This window comes from Thalassophryne amazonica, chromosome 1 (genome assembly GCF_902500255.1).
Source record: "Thalassophryne amazonica chromosome 1, fThaAma1.1, whole genome shotgun sequence".
Taxonomy (NCBI): Eukaryota; Metazoa; Chordata; class Actinopteri; order Batrachoidiformes; family Batrachoididae; genus Thalassophryne; species Thalassophryne amazonica.
Window position 1 is genome coordinate 74,364,863 of NC_047103.1, and position 22,645 is coordinate 74,387,507.

Below are 22,645 nucleotides of genomic sequence, written 5' to 3' on the forward strand. Positions count from 1 at the left end.
AAGTCACAAAAGCTGGAATTTTAAACCTAACCAGACCCCTCCAACCAAGAGGCAGACTGCTATATGCCAGTGACTAAACAATAGCTCTAATTAGCACCTATTGTGCTCTAGTTAGCACCCTCCTAATGACAGGGCAGCTGTCCCTCCTAATGATGGGATAGACCCTCTCCTGATGGCTCCCTTGACGACTCTGCTGATGACATGAATGACTCATTACCATGAACAAAAGACTGAAACTGCTTTGACCTGAGTACCCCATTGTAAACAGGGGATAAAGCGTGTCTCAGGCCCCCTCCCCGGTTAAGGCTGGGTTTCAAACGTTTCACAAAGAATGCCTCCTTGACCCCTCTCTCAAACCATTTCTTCTCTCTGGCTAATATTTTAACTTCCTTGTCCTCAAACGTGTGGTTAGTGTCTTTAAGGTGGAGATGAACTGCAGACTGAGGTCCACTGGCGCCCTCTCTGCGGTGCTGGTATAGCCTTTTGTGTAAAGGTTGCTTAGTCTCACCTATGTAGTGTTTGTTACAGTTTTTCTGACATCTGATAGAATACACTACATACACTACAATGTAGTGTATTCTGTCAGATGTCAGAACAGAGAACTACCAGCTGATCAACCTCGCCTCCTCTGCTCACTGGTTTTTCATCGCCTTGGCAACCTTGGGGCTGCTCATTCATTGATACCGTTTCCCGCTTCACCCGAGACCTTTCAAGGTGAGCGTGTCAGGAATTAAACAGTTAAATCAATCTGTAACCGCATCACTTTTCCACTCTAAATTTAAGTTGTGTTGACATCCAAAGGTCCCAGTCATCATCACAGTCATCTTCACAGTGGTTTGCTTCTTCATCGTGGGTCTGTCTCTGTACTCAGACCCCTGGAACACAGGGAGAAGCTTTGCGCTCACACTGACTGGGGTCCCAGTTTTCTACGTGACCATCTACCTCTCCCGTTAAGTGAGTGCACTCTGTACTCTACATTCGCGTGCTGCTTGCGACAGAAACCCATTCGAACGGCGAGCAAGATGAGGTTGCACTCCCATCTGATTGTGCTCGCAACGTTTGCACGGCATGTCGTACACAGTTTGGACACATCGTGCCATGGCCGAGGAGTTGCAGGAAATCATCAGCAATATTGAACCATGGCTGAATCGCGCGATCGAGGCAGCCTTTCCACCAGTGGCCGAATGACAGCAAATGCCGGACAATTAGCCATTCCACCCACTCTCGGCCGGAGTCCAGATGCCACCCATGAACATCCAACACCACTCACGAGCAACACAGAAAAAGTGGGGCGATACATGCTGCCAGCAAGAAAATAGAGAGCAGGTGACGACATTCAAGCTAACTGTGCGAATGGCACCACATTTTGTAAGTGCCGCATGAGTGTGTTACCAAGCAACACAAATGGCATGTGAGTGTGTCGCCCCCCCACCATGATCCAACATTGTCAGGTGCGGGTGACAGTGGTGAGCACAGCTAACCAAAGAGTTAGCTTCAATAACTGCAAATCAGTTAACTGAAAAGTTGTCTTTTATAATGCTAATAATGCCGATAAACTGCCTAAAAATTTATCGTAAGCTACAGCTAACCAATAACCGATGAAACCGAGAAAGACGGTTTGAAAAAGTCTTATAAGGACAAGAATCCATGGAATTGTTGCTGGCTTCAACACACCTGAAAAATAAAAGAAACGGGAAAAGTGAACTGTGCCCTCTAAGGAAAACGCTGTAAGAATTTTTCTCTCCCTGGAAAATAAACATTCTTCTGTTCAAACAGGATTTTAGACAAGATTATGTGACTTTTCTTTCATTAATCTAGACTTTCTTTCATTGTAAAAAAGACATTGTGGCTTTGATTGGATTTAGGCTGCATGAATTTACACAAGAAATAAGTGACTTTTTACTATAAGGTACGTATGTTATTGATATTTTACCATGATTTTCCAAATATTCTACAAGCTTTAGCTGTGGTTTTTGAAATGCTTTAATGGTCTTTTCAGTCTTCATGAATTTCATGTAGTTCATCTGTTCTGAGTTAATGCATAATTTGGTTTACAATTAAAAGGTAAATCATTCCAGATCCTACTTCCACGTCATATTCTGTTATTTCAACATCATCATTAACAGGTCAAATAAAAGGTTGAATATAGGATCATTTAAATATGCACAATTTTTAAGATTTGTTCTTCCAGATGTTGAAAAAATATCATTAGATAAAAATTTAATTCTGGGGCCACACAGGGCCCTAGACCCCGGCTCCTGGGGGGCTGTGCTCCCCCAGACCCCCTGCAAATTTTCCTCGGATTTCACAATTTTCATTTCACAGCCCTGTATTCTAGAGTGAATAACCTGCTTTAGATGAATATCTTGGTCCTTCATGGTACATCCAACTGTAAATGTCATTGGGTGGGGAAGTAACCAGTGATGGACTGGCATCCCATCTGGGGGAATCATAGACTCTTGTCCGCTTCATGCTAAGGTATCCGGGGATAAGCATCAGCCCTTTGGACCTAAGGTGCTCAGTTAAATTTATTTATATAACGCCAAATCACAACATAAGTTACCCCAAGGTACTTCACATGGGTAAGGTCTATCCTAGTGCTTGGAATAAACTACAGTTGGAACTTTGACTTCAAGCCCTGGTGACATTGAATGAGTTTTAGGCTCTAGTGAAATTATTGTAGTCTACCTGGTCTGTGTGCAAGTGTTTTATTTGAGGAACTTTTAATGTTGTTAATTTTATTTTTAATGTAACCATGATGCTGCCCTCTTGGCCAGGTCTCCCTTGGAAAAGAGATCTTGATCTCAATGGGTCTAACATGGTTAAATAAAGGTTAAAAAAGAAAAAAAAAACCTTACCAACCCCCCTGAGCAAGCATATAAGCAGTGTTGGTAAGGAAAAACTCCCTCAAACCTTTTTTTTGAGGAAGAAACCTCAAGTACACCAGACTCAGAAGAGTGACCCACTGCTTAAGCCATTCTAGCAATAACAGAGATCAAATAAATAAATAAATAAATGTACATCAAAGAATGATCAAAACAAAACAAAGGTCCGATTATAGACCATTGTAATTGCCCATGTCATCCTCCAGGATGGCATGAACCTATGGGGATTGACCAAAGGTCTTTTTCAGTATTGTTGTAAATAGACTGTATCCTCAAACAGGGGAGCAATAAACATCCTGTACAGGAAATCCAGACACAAAGAACAGATACAATAATTTCATTTTCCACTGTATTGATACAAATATAGGGTACCAGGTAGATATCATGTCATGTGCACGTTCTTAATCAAGAAGCAGAGCTTCCATCTGGACCTGTAACCTTGTTTATATTAATTTGCTGAAAGCCTCTGTTGGCAGTTATCCTGTCATCTTCATCCAGAGCAGTATTATCCAGCACTAAGTCACATCCAACACAATATCTGAAAAACAAAATCAGTTCATAGAATCCCATTTCATACACTTTTCAAAAGTGTTTTGAACATGCTCAAAATGCTGTACTGCAGTCTCATCTCACATCTCAAGATGCATATTTGTAGCGCAGACCCTCCAGACACTATGCAGTAGGACTTGCATTTCTTTATGATCTTGGCAAAATGCACCTTTGTGTCACATCCTCGTGTGGTAAAAGCTGGCTAATTTGGGAAGCCAGGAATGCGCTGGTAGTTGGGACCCACAGAGGTTCTTAGTGGGCTACTTTACTCTTCAGTGTTCTCATGTTACTCAGAATCATCAGTGGCAGGGGCGATTGATTAGTTCTTCATTGCAGCTGCTGTCAGGTGCCAACTCTCCACCCTGCCATTGTGTGACCTTGATATCCTCAAATTACAGTGAAGTGTTCCAAAAGTAGCTCCTACATCTCCCTAAAGTGCTTCCCTTGTAGAAGAGTGAGAATGGTTGCTACTTTACCAATCAGATAATGATCAGCAGCTGATGAAAAACATGGTTAAATTCTTGTTTGTTTATGCTTATGCTGCAGTCCATTCCAGATTGAATCTACAATCATAATCAGAGTGACAAACGGAATCAAAACAGTGAACAGAGCACAGACACACAGAGTGCAGGATGTCTGTGCCGCTCACAACAGCACCACATCATTGAGCTTCTCTGGAGAACTCCTGGCTGCTGCCGCAATGACTTCGTGTCATTTAGGGTGACGCACAGCAGCAGGTGTATTACTTGTAGTATGTGCGAACATTAATTAGGTGTCTTTGGTTAAGCCCTTTTCACACCGGCACAAACGTAGAGTTGTGTTGTGTTACGTTTAGAGTACGCATGAAATGGAAGACCTCCTGTGGAAGACCTCCTGTGTGGTCCCGGTTCCCAAAACACCGCACGCCAAGGAACCAGCCCACTACAGACCAGTTGTCTTGACCTCCCACCTCCATGAAGACCATGGAACGGCTCGTCCTGCGGGACCCACTGCAGTTTGCCTACAGGCCCAACATCGTGGTAGATGAAGCTGTCATCTACCTACTGCAATGAGTGCTCACCCACCTGGAGACCGGCGGGAACGCTGTGAGTCATGTTCTTTGATTTCTCCAGCGCTTTTAACACTATCAGACCGGCACTGCTGAGGGGGAAACTGGAGGACGCAGGTGTGGATGGACACCTCGCTGCCTGGACCATCGACTACCTCACTGACTGCCCGCAGTACGTGCGGCTGCGCGGCTGTCAGTCTGAGGTGGTAAGGCCCACCAGAGCACCGTCCTCTCGCCTTTCCTCTTCACCCTCTACACCTCTGACGTCACCTACAACACGGACAGCTGCCACCTTCAGAAGTTCTCTGATGACTCCGTCATTGTGGGTCGCGTGTCTGAGGGGAACAAGCTGGAGTACCGGTCGGTCATCACAGACTTAGTGGACTGGTGTGAGCGAAACCACTTGTGTCTCAACACCAGTAAGAGGAAGGAGATGGTGATCGACTTCAGGAGGAAACCACCACCTCATCCACCGGTGAACATCCAGGGGGAGGACATAAAGACTGGACAGTTTCAAATATCTGGGTGTTCACCTCAACAGTAAACTGGACTGGACTCACAACACCAACGCCCTGTACAAAAAAGGTCAGTCACCTCCACCTCCTGAGGAGACTGAGATCCTTTGGAGTGAGCAGGCCTCTGCTTAAGACCTTCTACACTCTGTTGTAGCCTCAGCTCTCCTCTATGCTGTTGTCTGTTGGGCCCCGGGCAGCACAGAGCGGGAGAGAAAGAGACTGAACCAGCTGGTCAGGAAGTCCAGCTCTGTCATGGGCTGTCCTCTGGAGTCTCTGGAGGAGGTGGCTGAGAGGAGGGTGTTAACCAAGCTCAAATTCATCATGAACAACTCCTCTCACCCTCTGCACCGGACTGTAGTGGAGCTGACCTGCTCGTTCAGTGAAAGACTGAGGCACCCTCAGTGCAAGAAGGAACGATACCACAGGTCGTTCCTCTCTGCTGCTGTCAGACTGTACAATAACACTGTGAAATAACCACATGCAATAATAGGTCCACAAATCACGTGCAATAACAACTCATTTAAAAATCCCTGCACTAATGTCACCTTACCACATTTAAACTCCATTTCACATATTGTAAAGAAGACGCTCCTATCTCTTTTTCAATCCCAATCATGTTTATATATATGCATATGTACATGTGTACGTGTATAGGTATGTGTGTGCATATGAGTATGCGTGTATGTGTGTGTGTGTGTGTGTGTATGTATATATATATATATATATATATATATATATATATAAAATATACAGTGGCCCCTCGCTATATCGCGGTTCACCTTTCGCGGTATCGCTGTTTCGCAGAATTTTTTTAGTGCAATTTTGCATGCTTATTCTTTTTTTTAACTGTCTGCTGTGCTTAGTTGCAGCCAAAATCTGGCAACAGGTCCATAGACTACACTCGTTTTGATGCAGAGCGCTCCAGCAGCAAAGAAAAAGCACGCGCATTGTGTTCTGCGTGTGTCTGTTTATAAGAATCTTCTCGCTCAGAAGAAAAAAAGAGTGCCAACAACTACCCATATCACTCGGAAAAAGACACCTGCACCGAGGTGGAAAAAGACGCTGCAGAGCTGCGCCACGACGAAGAGGCGTGATCAGAGGAACTGTGAAATACTGGTCAGTTGCTATTAATAATTTCTTATGTGTCCAACCTTGTAGGTTGATCGTTAAAATTAAATTTGTTAGTTCTAAAAGCCATCATAATTATTTATAGGAAAACGTTCTATTTTTATTTCTCAAACAAATGTTTGGGCCTGAAAACAGGTTTTGATCTTTGGTTTCATTCTATAATACTGGACTTATTTTTCTACTAAGGTTTGAACGTTGAGAGTGTTTACACAGGAGAGAAAAGTGAGAAAATGTGTGTAGTGAGGGGTTTTACAGCCTTAAAACATCTATAATAATTGTAAAAAAAATAACACTGACTACTTTGCGGAATTCACCTATCGCGGGCTATTTTTAGAACGTAACTCCCGCGATAAACAAGGGACCACTGTGTGTATGTGTGTGTGTGTGTGTATATATATGTATATATATATATATATATATATATATATATATACGAGGTCTATTAGAAAAGTGTCCGACCTTATTATTTTGTTTCAAAAACCATATGGATTTGAACCACGTGTGATTACATCAGACATGCTTGAACCCTCGTGGGCATGCGAGAGTTTTTTCACGCCTGTCGGTTACGTCATTCGCCTGTGGGCAGTCTTTGAGTGAGGAGTCGCCCACCCTCTCGTCGATTTGTTTTTCATTGTTTAGGAATGGCTCAGAGACTGCTGCTTTGTTTGATCAAATTTTTTTCAAAACTGTAAGGCACAACTGAGTGGACACCATTCGATAAATTCAGCTGGTTTTCGGTAAACGTTTTAACGGCTGATGAGAGATTTTGGTCTGTAGTGTCGCTTTAAGGACGGCCCACGGCGCCTGATGGCGAGCTGCGCTTCGAGGCGGCAGCGTCTCGCCGTTTCAAGTTGAAAACTTCCACATTTCAGGCTCTGTTGATCCAGGAAGTCGTCAGAGAACAGAGAACTTTCAGAAGAAGTCGGCATGAGGAGTTTATTCGGACATTCCATTGTTAACAGACATTTTGTAATGAAAGAACGTGCGGGCAGAGTCGCATGTCGGGCCGGACCCGACCGCGGGGGGTCGCGACAGGAAAAACACCTCCGTTGGAAACCTTAACGAAAGCCATCAAAAGCCGCCTGAATTTTACAAATGGTTTTCAACACGGAGGTGTTTTTCCTGTCGCGGCGCACACAGATTTGCCGAGTCGTCACGGAAAGGACTCGGCGAATTTGCGCGCACGTCTTTGATTAAAAAATGTCCTTAAACAGTGGAATGTCCGCATAAAGTCCTCATGCCGGCTTCTTCTGAATCTTCTCTGTTCTCTCACGACGTCCTGGGTGAATTAAGCCTTAAATTAGGATGTTTTCAGGTCGAAACAGGCCGACGACGGCGCCTGGAAGCGCTGCACGACGTCCCGCTGCGTGGGAAGTCCTTACAGCGACAGAAACACCCCATAATCTCTCATCAGCCGTTAAATTTTTCACCGAAAACCAGCTTAATTTCTCGAATAGTGTCCACTCGGATATTCCTCACAGGTCCAGAATAAATTTTGATAAAGCAACGCGCGCCGTCTCGAGCAGCGTGTGAAACAAAGGAATTCAGCCGAGAGGGCGGGACCACATCTCACTCAAGGCCTGCCCACAGGGAAATTACGTCACCGACACGCGTGAAAAAACTCACGCATGCGCACGAGGGTTCAAGCATGATTGGTGTAATCGCACGTCATTCAAATCCATATAGTTAATAAACCGACCCTTTTATTTTATTTTTTTTATCTAATAGACCTCGTATGTGTGTATATATATATATATATATATATATACGCACGTATGTGAGTGAGTGTGTGTGTATATATACATACATATTCTATTTCTACCTCATTTCTCATGTCTTGTACTGTTACAAGTATTATTATTATTGCTTATCCTCGCACACACTGTTCGATGAACATTTTCCTCTACTTGCACCCACCTTGTGTATTCTCTTAAGAGCTGACGTAACATGAATTTCTCCTCTGTGAGATCAATAAAGTCTATCTATCTATCTATCTATCTAAATGCGCATGTTCTCAGTTTTTTTCTGCATATTCGCATGTCGTTGCGTTTGTAGATTTTTTTGCAGCTGCATATGTTTGCTTTTTGCTGCTATTTAAAACCAATTCAACTTTTTCAGTTCACTCCTGCCGGCTGTGCAGAACACATCGCTGCGCTTGGAAAACACTGCTGTGTCGTCATGGCTTGTAACATCAGATCACAAAGTTCCGCGTCTGTTGTGTACTCCCACCAAAAAAAGAAATAAAATGGAAAATATTGCCATTTCAACTCACACACTTAAACATTATGCTTCTTGTTTGACCACGAGAGAGAGAGAGATGTATCTCTGTCTGCTTTTTGTTTTTGAGACCTGCTGTTTCTGTTCTCTGGATTTCAATAGAAATCCATTTTATGAATTGAAAGAATGTAACCATGTTTTCTGATGTGCATTTTAACGGATGGATCCCTGCCAGCTCATGCACATGCGCTGCGGGCTGTGTGAATCATTTTATTACAGACTCGCACATGTTGGATCTCACGCGCTGCAGACTGTGTGGATCAAACCTGTACACATGCGAATCTGAAACTTTTCACACTTAATGCTCAAAGTCACACTCTGTAACCTGCCGCCTGGTTTGCACAGACCGAGGCGCAGTTCGCTCTGAGAGATCACCGCATACGACACAAAATATTATTACGTTGTCTCGGCCCTCACCAGCTTCAATGAGCCTGATCGCACTCCTGCAAAGCCCCCCGCTGTGAAGAAAAATGCAGCCATCAAGGATCACCTCCTCACAACTTTTGAACTGTCAGATGCTGAAAGGGCCAGCAGGCTCTTCTCTCTGCACGGGCTGGAGGACAGCAAGCCCCCAGAGCTCATGGACAGAATGCTGCAGCTGCTGAGAGGACACCAGCCTGACTTTTTGTGAAACAACTCCCTCAGGTGCGCGCAGCACTGGCCAACACCACGATCATGGACTGTCGTGCGCTGGTGGAAGACACCGACAAATTCTTCCTGGCTGGCCAGCACCACGGAATGACAGCATCCGCACTTGCCTATTTACAGGCAGCGGCAAAAGCCCCACACCACACATCAGCACCGCCCGCGGAGGAGCTGCATCTCTCCCTCCACAACAGCGCTCACAAAGCGGCTTCTGTTTCTACCACACAATGTTCAGAGCCACCCACTCAGTTTTTACAATGTACAGTACAGTAGCTCAGTGTAGCGCAGACTCGCATGCAGAAACGCAGACTTGCTTAAAACAGCATGCTTTCTCTGTCCACTGTTCTACGCAGAAAAAATTAAACGTTTAATTTCTTGGATCCGCCTCACGTACCCCTCCGCTTACTGCTGAGTTGGGGAGCAAAAACTCGGTGCTGAGCTGCGTAGCGCTGCATAACTCAGTGTGGTAGGTACGCCACAATGTGCAATTCTACATTTGCGCCAGTGTGAAAGGGGCTTTTGGTGGTACATTTTCTTGAGTGTGATCCAGTTTGTAGGTAACGCAGTGCTGACACTGATGACCCTAGCTAGGCCAACAAGGCTCCCATGTTTCCCTCAGCTGCAATAAATAGATGGCTAGTTTTGGAAGCTGGTGTCTTGGAGTAGGTGTCCTGGATTGGGGTGTAGGACAAAACCCCCTGAAAGATATATAAGGCAAGATACTCTTAGTGGAGAAAAAAAAAATAGACAACAGCATTATTTTTATGTAACTTTATTAAAATATAACAGCACCTCATAAAATATTTCATAAAAAAGGCCAAACCTCGGTCTAGTTTATGGATGGAACATTCACAACAGCTCACAGGTTATTCCACCAGTTATATGTCATTCGAGCCCCACTTGGAAACACAGCCATCACATGTGTACAACCCCTGGCAAAAATTATGGAATCACCGGCCTTGGAGGATGTTCATTCAGTTGTTTAATTTTGTAGAAAAAACGCAGATCACAGACATGACACAAAACTAAAGTAATTTCAAATGGCAACTTTCTGGCTTTAAGAAACACTATAAGAAATCAGGAAAAAAAAAATTATGGCAGTCAGTAACAGTTACTTTTTTAGACCAAGCACAGGGAAAAAATATGGAATCAATCAATTCTGAGGAAAAAAATATGGAATCATGAAAAACAAAAGATCGCTCCAACACATCACTAGTGTTTTGTTGCACCACCTCTGGCTTTTATAACAGCTTGCAGTCTCTGAGGCATGGACTTAATGAGTAGAGAAACAGTACTCTTCATCAATCTGGCTCCAACTTTCTCTGATTGCTTTTGCCAGATCAGCTTTGCAGGTTGGAGCCTTGTCATGGACCATTTTCTTCAACTTCCACCAAAGATTTTCTTCAAGAGCCTCTTTCACCGCAAGGAGCTCTCGATTGCCGACGTCATAGTTCCGTTCGGCTGGGGTCAGCCTGCGGGAAAAATAGGCACACGGGTGAAGGACCTTATCGGTCTTCCCGCTCTGGGACAGCACGGCTCCTATCCCTGAGTCCGAGGCGTCCACTTCAACCACTAACTGGCGACTAGGATCGGGCTGCACCAGAACAGGTGAAGACGAGAAGCGCCGTTTCAACTCCTTGAATGCGGCATCGCACCGATCCGACCAGGTGAAGGGGACTTTTGGTGAGGTCAGGGCTGTCAGGGGGCTAACTACCTGACTGTAGCCCTTAATGAACCTCCTGTAGAAATTAGCAAAGCCTAGGAACTGTTGCAACTTCCTACGGCTTGTGGGTTGGGGCCAGTCTCTCACCGCCGCAACCTTGGCCAGATCAGGAGCAACGGAGTTGGAGGAGATGATGAACCCCAGGAAGGACAAAGAGGTGCGGTGGAACTCACACTTCTCGCCCTTCACAAACAGCCGGTTCTCCAACAACCGCTGCAGGACCTGACGTACATGCCGGACATGAGTCTCAGGATCCGGAGAAAAGATGAGTATATCGTCTAGATAGACGAAGACGAACTGGTGCAGGAAATCCCGCAAGACATCATTAACTAATGCTTGGAACGTCGCGGGGGCGTTTGTAAGGCCGAACGGCATGACCAGGTACTCAAAGTGACCTAAGGGGGTGTTAAATGCCGTTTTCCACTCGTCTCCCTTCCGGATCCGAACCAGATGATACGCATTTCTAAGATCGAGCTTGGTGAAGATTTGGGCTCCATGCAGGGGTGTGAACACCGAATCCAACAGGGGCAACGGGTATCGGTTGCGAACCGTGATCTCGTTCAGCCCCCTATAATCAATGCATGGACGAAGTCCGCCGTCTTTTTTGCCCACAAAAAAGAAACCTGCGCCCATCGGGGAGGTGGAATTCCGGATCAACCCGGCGGCTAATGAGTCCCGGATGTAGGTCTCCATTGATTCGCGCTCAGGCCGTGAGAGGTTGTACAGCCTGCTGGACGGAAACTCACTGCCCGGAACCAAATCGATGGCACAATCATACGGACGGTGGGGGGGAAGTGTGAGCGCCAGATCCTTGCTGAACACGTCGACAAGGTCGTGGTACTCCACCGGCACCGTCCCCAGATTGGGCGGGACTCTGACCTCCTCCTTAGCTTGGGAGCCGGGAGGAACCGAGGAACCTAGACACACCCGATGGCAGGTCTCACTCCACTGAACCACTACCCCGGACGGCCAATCAATTCGGGGATTGTGCTTCAACATCCAGGGAAATCCTAAAACCACACGGGAGGTGGCCTGAGTCACAAAAAACTCGATCACCTCCCGGTGATTTCCTGACACCACCAGAGTTACAGGTGGTGTCTTATGTGTGATTGGAGGGAGTAGGGAGCCATCTAGTGCTCGAACCTGCACAGGCGAGGTAAGCGCCACCAGAGGGAGCCCTATCTCCCTGGCCCATCTGCTGTCCAGCAGATTCCCCTCAGAGCCCGTGTCCACCAGTGCTGGGGCCTTCAGGGTTGAGTCCTCATACAGGATCGTAACTGGGAGTCGTGTGGCAATGTGGGTGTGTCCCACGTGAATGTCTCGACCCACCCCTAGCCCAATTTCTAGGGGCAGGCGTTGGAGTTTAACCGCTCGGGGCAGTCTCTCATATGGTGCTCTATTGCACCACAAACAAAACAAGCTCCGTGGGCCCGTCTCCTCTGTGCATCTGGTGCCCTAAATGTTGCCCTACTCGTGTCCATAGCTTCGTCAGCAGGGGGAGCTGTGGCCCCACGGAGCGCAGGGGCCGTGGAGCGTGGGGAAGGCGGAGCGCGGTCGGAACCGGAAGGGAGAGGGACGGCGCGTGCCCGGCCACGCCCTTCGTCTCGTTCCCGCCGACGTTCTTCTAACCGGTTGTCTAACCGTATGACAAGATCGATGAGCCCATCTAAATCCCGCGGTTCGTCCTTAGCCACCAGGTGCTCCTTAAGAACCAAAGACAGTCCGTTTACAAAGGCGGCGCGGAGGGCAGTGCTATTCCAGCCGGACCTCACAGCCGCAATGCGGAAGTCGACTGCATAGGCAGCTGCGCTCCGACGCCCCTGTCTCATTGACAGCAGCACGGTTGAAGCGGTTTCGCCTCTATTAGGGTGATCGAACACGGTTCTGAGCTCCCTTACAAACCCATCGTATGTCAGAAGGAGCCGTGAATTCTGCTCCCAGAGCGCTGTAGCCCAAGCGCGTGCCTCACCGCGAAGCAGGTTTATTACATAAGCTACTTTACTAGCATCGGTCACGTACATGACGGGACGCTGTGCGAAGACGAGCGAGCACTGCATGAGAAAATCCGCGCACGTCTCCACACAGCCTCTGTACGGCTCTGGGGGGCTTATGTATGCTTCTGGGGAAGGTGGGAGAGGTCGTTGAACAACCAGTGGAACGTCTATGTTACGCACAGGATCTACGGGAGGGAGAGCCTGCGCGTCCTGTTCTTCCATTGGCCGTTCAACAGCCGGTTGACGCCCCTCGGGATCCATGACGTTGGCCGAGATATCCTGTTGGGAAAGTGTCAGTACACGGACCCACAACAGGGGGCGCAAATGAACGGACAATGGAGAAAGTCAAATAACAAGGCTTTACTGTTGTGAACGTGCATAACGAATACAACCAATCATGGAAATGGACAACAGCCAATTCACAAAAGTGTCGTGTGGGCAGGCTCGAAGATAGGAGACGCCTCTCCAAGGTAAGACCGGAACCACACGGCTTCCTCCGCCACAGGACCCCGGGAATACTGGAGCCGCCAAGTCCCGAACTCCCAGGTGGCCACTGCCTCCGCGTGTCGGACCTGGTACTGCTGGCGAGGAACAAAGAACAGTTAGATGGGGGCGCGTTTGCACCCAAGACTCCGAACAGCAGGGAAGTTACCTCCACCTCTCGTTGGAACAGTAATCCACAATCTAAGCACTAATCCAAAAGGATACACTCCGTCAGCTTTGATACGTTACCTTTCAGGTAGAAACAATATCTCAGCAATGAGGTGGAGATGCTGTCCTGCTGATATACCCCACTGATGATTGCTGTCAGCTGTCTCAGGTGATGGGTGACAGCTGTCACCTTGGCTGCTCCTGTGAGGCGGTGGCGCCCTCTGGTGCCTGGAGCCCGCACTCCAGGCAGAGCGCCCACTGGTGGTGGTGGGCCAGCAGTACCTCCTCTTCAGCGGCCCACACAACACAGTCATCTTTATAAATCTCATTGGAACGGCACCAAACAAAAGTTCCAGCATCATCACCTTGCTCAATGCAGATTCGAGATTCATTACTGAATATGACTTTCATCCAGTCATCCACAGTCCACGATTGCTTTTCCTTAGCCCATTGTAACCTTGTTTTTTCTGTTTAGGCGTTAATGATGGCTTTTGTTTAGCTTTTCTGTATGTAAATCCCATTTCCTTTAGGCGGTTTCTTGCAGTTCGGTCACAGACGTTGACTCCAGTTTCCTCCCATTCGTTTCTCATTTGTTTTGTTGTGCATTTTCCATTTTTGAGACATATTGCTTTAAATTTTCTCTCGACGCTTTGATGTCTTCCTTGGTCTACCAGTATGTTTGCCTTTAACAACCTTCCCATGTTGTTTGTATTTGGTCCAGAGTTTAGACACAGCTGACTGTGAACAACCAACATCTTTTGCAACATTGCGTGATGATTTACCCTCTTTTAAGAGTTTGATAATCCTCTCCTTTGTTTCAATTGACATCTCTCGTGTTGGAGCCATGATTCATGTCAGTCCACTTGGTGCAACAGCTCTCCAAGGTGTGATCACTCCTTTTTAGATGCAGACTAACGAGCAGATCTGATTTGATGCAGGTGTTAGTTTTGGGGATGAAAATTTACAGGGTGATTCCATAATTTATTCCTCAGAATTGAGTGAGTCCATATTTTTTTCCCGCTGCTTGGTCTAAAAAAGTAACCGTTACTGACTGCCACAGTTATTTTTCCTGATTTCTTATAGTGTTTCTTAAAGCCAGAAAGTTGCCATTTGAAATGACTTTAGTTTTGTGTCATGTCTGTGATCTGCGTTTTTTCTACAAAATTAAACAACTGAATGAACATCCTCCAAGGCCGGTGATTCCATAATTATTGCCAGGGGTTGTATATGCATTTCTGTCTGGGAAGTCTCAAGCATGCTATGAAGAATTTCTGCAGGCCATTCTTTATAAGTGTGATCAACTCTGATTTAATCCAGATCCAACAACTGTCATCACAGACTTTGAGCAGGCAATGATAAATGCTGTGCAGAGTGTTTTGGGGCCTCGTGACATCCCGTGACTGCTTCTACCACCTGGCACAGAGTACTTGGCAAAAAATACAGAGCCTAGGATTGGTCAATGCCTACAGGGCAGATGAGAGTGTCAAGCACTTCTGTGGTATGCTTAATGCACTGGCATTTCTACCTGAAGAAGAGGTCACCAGTGGCATGGCCTACCTTATGGAGAACATAACTGTTTTTGCACCTGACACTTATCTCTTTGGTGAGTAGTTTCACACCCACTCCATATAACTGTTTGGCATTTGACAATTAAGAACCCCCTTCAACATGTTTCACCTCTATTATGAGGAACACACATGCCAAACTCTGCTGAGTAAAACTTCATATGAACCAGGGGAGTTTTGTCCTAGAATGCACTTTTACTAGGGGGATTTTGTCCTAGGGGGCTTTTGTCAGGGGGGGAGTTTGTCCTAGGGAGGTTTTGTCCTAAGCAAGTTTTGTCCATACCCCCCTGGATTGTTGCTAGTTGGGACACATAGAGGTTCTGTAAGGTGGTAGATGTGGCAACTTGCAGGACCAGTTTTGGCACTGAGAATGGAACTGACCTCCGTGTCACCATGATGTTTTCATTCTTCCCAGTTACGTGTGTGTGTGTGTGTGTGTGTGTGTGTGTGTGTGTGTGTGTGTGTGTGTGTGTGTGTGTGTGTGTGTGTGTGTGTGTGTGTGTGTGTGTGTGTGTGTGTGTGTGTGAAATCAAATGAGTCACCTCTTTCTAGACAAATGTTTCATGCTAAAGATAGTGACTCACAAGCATTTCTTTGAAGAACCAGAAAACCCGATCAACTGGGTCAAAGGTCAGCAATCGGACTGCTATTGTAAATTTAAAATTTGGGTATTTGTCAGACAAAACAAGCAGTTTGAAGACATTAGCTTGGGAACTGTGGATATTGGTATTTTATTTTTAATGGACTTTTGTAACATTTTAGTTTAGCAGCTGTACCGTATGCTAATTGTTGCTTTTTCTTATTCAACCAAAAGTCACAGTTTTTTTGTTGTTGTTTTGTTTTTTGTTTTTTTAATAGGTATAGAGGGCGTGGCTCATGCTTATCAGCTGTGCCTGCCACAAGTGAGGCTGTATGGTCCCACAAACTTTGCTCCCATCATTAACCACGTCGCCCAGTTTGGCGGGCAAGCCATGATGCAACAAACTGCATCTGTGAGTTGTTGCAGGATTAAAATCATTCCAGATTGTCTGTTACTTTCTCACTGCAGTTTAATTTATGCAGATAAGCAATTTAGGGCCCTGTCCCACTGGCGTTTAGGAGGATTTGCGTATGGATTGTGCACAAAATTGGCCCATATTCGCCAAACATCCGCAATGTCCGTGTAACATGCCTGTATGAGTCGGCCGTCATCCGAACTCATCTGTGATCATCCGCAGAGGCACACATGTCCGCAGCCAGGATTTTTGAGCTGTTCAAAAATCTGGATGCGGATGACATCCACCTTACATACTCCATATATACTCACAATACATACTCATTCTCTGCGCTGTATATCTGCCATTAACCGCTGATATCCGCAACTGACGGGGATTTGCGGCTTGGCAGCGGACCGGGACAGTGTGTAAAACAGGTATATATCGTGCCGATCATGTCCACATCACAAACTAAAATATGTTGTAGCGAATGCATACAAATTGGCCACGAATAAAGCGTTTTTATTACATCTGCTTTGTAGCTGATTTGTGGACAATCTGTGAATGTATAACAAACACGTCACGTAAACCCAAAGTACTATATGTGGCAGAAAGCGACATACCTGCCAGTCAGTGTCGGTCCGGCTGTGTAGATCCACAAAGACGTAGCTGCTGCAATCCAGGACTTTCATTTAACACCAACAAAAGGAAGAGTTGCTGTTTAGCCACAACTCACGCTGAAGTCTGTTTTTCTGACACTCTAAAAAAAAAAAAAAAAAAACACTGTCTCACACCCCGAGCGGCTTCCCCCCTCCCGCTTCCCAAACTCATGAACAGTTAACCCTCGCATGACAAAATAAACATTAACTCTGTGATCAGCTTGTCCAAGTCCAGCAAATGCTCCAGAGCCTGTATTGTTGGTGTCAATAGTGATGTCGATGGCCCGAGTGCATTTATTTTATGACCGCAATGCAGATGCCGTGCACGCGCAACATGTGTGCAATGCATTCATAATACACCTGTAATACTGCCGTGATAATGTAAATGTGTCGGATCAGTTTCCTCACTACATGCGTTATATAACCGTGATTGTTCATCATATATTCTCTATATATTATTAATATATCCGTAATTTATACTGGGACATTTGTCATTTTTGGCCATTTTTGTTGCGGACGACAACGAACGCCCGTAATTTGTGTACTCAATTCATGCACAATTGATCCTCTCCCCAGTGGGACAGGGCCCTTAAGTCCTTTTTTTTTTCCACATTTTTATTTTCACATCCATTCACTGTCTGCACAGCTGCTTACACCTTGTTGAGTTTGGTGCCGTTTCATGCTATAATGAGGCGAGCACACTGGCAAAAGTTGGGAATTCCTCCCCCCAATTTTTTCCTGGATTGGAGTTGACTCTCAACTCAACTTGGGATGGCGCAGGAAAGGGGTGGAGCACACACTGTCCTCAATCCCTGTTATCTCAAAGTGCTACTTTTTGTGAAATTGGATTCTGACGTCCATGAGGGTGCATAATGCACGATGGCTGGGAGTCCAACCCAGCTCCAGAAAATTTTGAACATATTGAAAACTAGCACAAGTTTAAGCAAGCTTTTTTGATTTGTGCTGATCTGTGCCTCCCCCTAAGACAGGGGTGGCCAAGTTCGGTCCTTGAGAGCCACATTCCTGACACTCTTAGGTGTCTCCCTGCTCCAACACACCTGAATCCAATGAAAGGCTCATTAAAAGTCTGCTAACGAGTCTTTCATTGGATTCAGGTGTGTTGGAGCAGGGAAACAACTAAGAGTGTCAGGAATGTGGCTCTCGAGGACCGAACATGGCCACCCCTGCCCTAAGAGATACACAAGTTGCGATGAAGTTCTGCTCGGGAAAAGTCTGTGCTGAATTTAGCAAGGTGTAAGAGCTGCTTTAATCTTTTTAAAAAACACATAATTTCTCTTACAAAGTCAGTAAATGTCAGGTGAAACTTTACCGCTGCCCAAACCACTACCATAGTTCCATGGTTGCAATGTCAATGTTTTTACAGCAATACTTTGTTCTGCTCATCATCACTGATGGAGTGATCACAGACATGGATGAGACACGCCATGCCATCGTCAAGGCCTCTCATCTGCCCATGTCTATCATCATTGTTGGAGTTGGGGGAGCAGACTTCAGTGCCATGGAGTTTCTGGATGCAGACGATGGTCCTCTGCGCTCTGCCACAGGAGAGGCTGCCATGCGAGACATTGTGCAGTTTGTGCCATTCAGACAGTTCCAAAATGTAAGTTATATGTGTTTAACAGTGTGCTTTCTGTGGGTGTCAGTCATCTAAGCTTAAATGTAATTCTGCTTTGTGTGGTGTAATGCTTAGATAATTCCTACATTTGAATGTCTACACATTTTATTGCAGGCAGGCACTGCAGCCCTTGCCCAAAGCGTACTGGCAGAGTTGCCTGATCAAGTGGCTTCCTTCTTCAATTTATTTGAACTGAATCCACCCGGCCAATGCAGTCCTTAATAGAAATGTAGGAATACTCCACTGATCAGCTACAAAACCTTTTCCCAGCTTCTTATCTACATATGTTACAACTTGCATGGCTTTTAATAATCAACATTTTGTACAAATAAAGCTCCTCTCACACAGAAGGCATGTGCATGGCATTTAGAGGTGAGTGTACCACTTGCCACTATTCTCAACAAACACATCACACTATGCCACATGGTTGCTGGTGAGTGATTTGAGCATATCTGAAACACTCACCATTCAACTTGACTTGTCACACAGTCACTCCTTTACACGCCACTAACTGTCCACGCCATCTGTGTAACAGACTACAAACCACCACGTTGTTCAGAAACTTCAAATCCATGATAGAATGGAAGAAATCAAAGTTGATAAACCACTGGCCAGGAAGAAGTAGACTCTGCATGACGTCAAATGCCACTGAATACTGCACACGCAACAGCAGTCGCTGATATCGGCGGCGAGTATAGCATGCCACTGGTTGCCACTAATACACCACGCACATGCCTTTTGTGTGAGAGTAGCTTAAGGAAGGAAAATTCTTCAATTTGCCTACTGTATATTTCAAGCTTTTTAACACGCAGCCTCCACTTGTGGAAATATCCAGTTGTCAGCTTGTTTGTCTGTGTCCATCTAACCAAACATATGTCTTGGTTTGCATGAAATCAAATGAATCATCCATTTTTAGAGGGAAGAAGTGTGTGTTTCCCCACATGCATGTGTCAAAATAAACTATTGACATGTTCCAAACAGAATCCGATCACTGATCAACACGTGGTCAAAGGTCAGCACTATGATCTTGTACATGAATCTGCACAACTGTTTATAAGCATTGTAACTTGAATCTCTGTATACACCTGCAGTAATCTGATCCATGTAATGGCCCAGTCACACGGCACACGACGATTCCTGAACGAAGGGAAAAGTAAAAAAAAAAAAAAAAAGTCACAATTCATTGAGAAAAGGTGGACGAAAGAGCTTTTATCACCGAACAGTCTGCGAAGCAAGAGCGCAAAAGGGACAAAAGAGGAGCTTAACATAACCGAAGCTCACGATCTCGATGCTTTAACGAAACATGCCTGGAGCCACAGCTGGAGCAGTGTGTGTCTGCATCTCTGAGGTCCAGGACTCGGCGCTGGGATGGAGCTCATAGCGTGTGAGTCCTGGAGAAACTGCAAACAGAATCTGTGGAGATCTGTGTGCACGTCCGTGGACCACCTGCTCTGGTTCCTCGTCCAGAACAAAAGAGGGATCATCTCCATCATCATCAGAATCCTCACTGTCTGTCGACACGCTGCGCGCTCCGTCTTGCTCCAATTAAAAAAAAAAAAAAGTGTGCTTTCTAAGCCATATATTTTGATTTATAACAGAAAACTGTCAAAAGGAAGAATAAATATAAGTGTAAAGATGATTGAATATATCAGAGCAGTAAATTAATCAGTGCGTGTGAACGCGTGCATTGACTCACATGTGCGGTTATTTCAACCAGCTAATCACTGATCCACAACATGAATTCTGCCTTCCAGAACAGCTCTTTATATCATCATTTTGATTCATCTGCCTGTTGCCACATGTACAGAAGGACTGGATTGCCATTCGTACACTCATATTGTTATATTTAATAAAAAATAATAATAATTTCTCTCTCTCTCTCTCTCTCTCTCTCTCTCTCTCTCTCTCTCTCTCTCTCTCTCTCTCTGCTGCTGCTGCTAATGCTGCATTCACGTACCATCGGAAATTACACTACTTTTTTGTTTCAAATTCAACAGTTGCTTGTGGCAAAATAATTAATTATATCCACACGAAAGATTAATTCTGGCCTATGTAAGGTGCCTGAGCCCATTGAAACTGCCCCCCGCCACGCACGCACACACACACACACACAAGCAAGCAGGCTGAGTTTGCTCTGTAATTTCCAACAGTACTGAAGCAGCCTCAGCGCTCACAAACCAGCTTCTGCGCTGTGTGAAACATTCAGCTGCTCCAACGAAGTGAAATTAAACAATAATGTTACAAAAACGAAACAAACAATTAAAAAACGACAGGAACGACAGCAAAACGAAACACAGACGAATTGAGGTTTTCGTTGCCCTTCGTTCAAATTTTTCAACAGTTTAAAAATCCTGACGAAGCGCCAGCTGCAGGAATGAAGCTGCGCGAAAGTTAAACGATGCCAACGAAAGTCCAGTTTTCTTGTTTCGTCAGGGCTTTGTTGCCCTTCGTTAAGTGCCGTGTGACTGGGCCATAAACCAGCTTCAACCTATTCTATATACTATCCCACAAAATCTGTTCTGCATTGTTGTGGTAGGGATGGGTACCATAATCCAGTGTACCAGTGCTAAATTATTAAAATATCAATAATCTCCTCCCCTTAACAGTACTGCTTTTAGTACTGGAGAAATTAAGGAAATACATTTAGAGGTCTCTCTCTCTCTCTCTCTCTCTCTCTCTCTCTCTCTCTCTCTCTCTCTCTCTCTCTCTCTCTCTCTCTCTCTCTCTCTCTCTCTCTCTCTCTCTCTCTTTTCTTTGGAGCCTTGTGTGCAGAATTGAAGGCAGGTCTTCTTGTCACATGTTATGTCTCTCTGCCTCACCCTCTCTGTCAACTTGTTTGTGTTTGTCTGTGTGTTTCCACAACTCATGTGGAGTGCCTCTGAACCACTTCGCTCAGCTCTCTGGCTGGCAGCGTGTACGTGCACTTGCAAGCATACATGCGAGTGCATATGTTCGTGTCTGTGTGTGTTCTCTCTCTCTCTCTCTCTCTCTCTCTCTCTCTCTCTCTCTCTCTCTCTCTCTCTCTCTCTCTCATATAAGAGTACCGCCTGATAAGCAGTGCCGCTAAGAGTAGTACCTTTTAAAATCAATACCCATCCCTATGTTATGGAGCCTTTATGTTTAAACAATAGGACTTATTCTGCTGTTTGCTACGCTACTGATTACTGTGCTTCCTACGGGATACGTAAATAGTTTTTCAGTTTGTGTTGATTTTGAACTCATTTATAAGCTTCTACCAGAAAACACTCATTACGTATCTTACCACTACAACTGTACACAGTGAGTATTCCTAGACTGACTTCTATGTAGCCATAGAAGCATGATTGGAAGTAAAATAAGTGCTGAAGACTGTTGACTCCAAACAATTTCTGTTCCCCAATTGTTGATGCAGAAGCTGTTGAGATCTGTACTTTGACTTGGCTGTGTTTTTATATACACACACACACATATATATATATATCGAATGTTAATCAAATCCACATTATAGAATCTCTTCTGTACCCTCTCATTCTATATTTTGTGACTGTATATTTTTTACTTTGATCTTATGTTGCTCTGTCTCCTCACTCTAGTCTCCTATGGAAGTGCTTGCACAGAGTGTCCTGGCAGAAGTCCCAGGTCAGGTGGTGAGCTTCTTCAGCACAATGAATTTGAGTCCGCCCAACACTGATGTAGCTCCAGCACCCCTCAGTGATGGACTTTGAAACCCAGACTTCTTTATGATAACTCTTAAAAAAAAAAAAACCCTGACAAACACTTCTTGTCTCACCTGTATTTTCAGTGACCGATTCAGGGTTCCACATTTGCATTCATGGATTTGGAAGCTGCTTTCATCCAAAGACATTTTCATGTCAGGAAAATAATATCAGTTCCAGCCAGGAACAGCAACCTTCACTTGATGTACAGTTCTGTTCGGTGCATTTCACTTGTATTTTTAGCTAAGATTTTTATATACACGTATAACTATGCCTGTTCTATGAAATTTATAGCCTTGCATGTAATGTACAGCATATATGACACTAATTGACTATATAACTCAAGTGCCAGAATTAAGAATTATTCCTTTCCTTTAATAGCACTGGACAACAATAATTTTGTTTCCTGAATGATTTTGGATATATTTAGAGGTGTATTCGACAGCAGCTAGACTTCTTCATCTTGAAGATAAGTATTTCTCCACTCATCTGTTATGGCCCTAAGAGATTTCTTCAGTTTTAGAAGCTGGATGTTAAGTTTTTCCTATCATACACTGTTTTAAATACAACCCCTGGCAAAAATTATGGAATCACCGGCCTCGGAGGATGTTCATTCAGTTGTTTAATTTTGTAGAAAAAAAGCAGATCACAGACATGACACAAAACTAAAGTCATTTCAAATGGCAACTTTCTGGCTTTAA

At 45.0% G+C, this 22,645-nt stretch overlaps 1 protein-coding gene across 2 annotated transcripts in view; it reads left to right on the plus strand.

Moving 5' to 3' along the window:
• LOC117511843 (copine-3-like) overlaps window positions 1-22,105 on the plus strand; it is a 72,308-nt gene extending 50,203 nt beyond the window's left edge. The window contains exons 13-16 of one of the 2 annotated variants that reach the window (XM_034171761.1): window positions 15,839-15,972; window positions 17,998-18,234; window positions 18,364-18,478; window positions 21,822-21,959. In XM_034171761.1, coding sequence (XP_034027652.1) covers window positions 15,839-15,972; window positions 17,998-18,234; window positions 18,364-18,471 — 479 coding nt within the window. In that variant the 3' untranslated portion in view covers window positions 18,472-18,478; window positions 21,822-21,959. Of the gene's footprint in view, window positions 1-15,838; window positions 15,973-17,997; window positions 18,235-18,363; window positions 18,479-21,821 lie in introns of both variants that reach the window. The other variant, XM_034171754.1, reaches the window with a different exon arrangement.
• The last annotated feature ends 540 nt before the right edge of the window (window positions 22,106-22,645 follow it).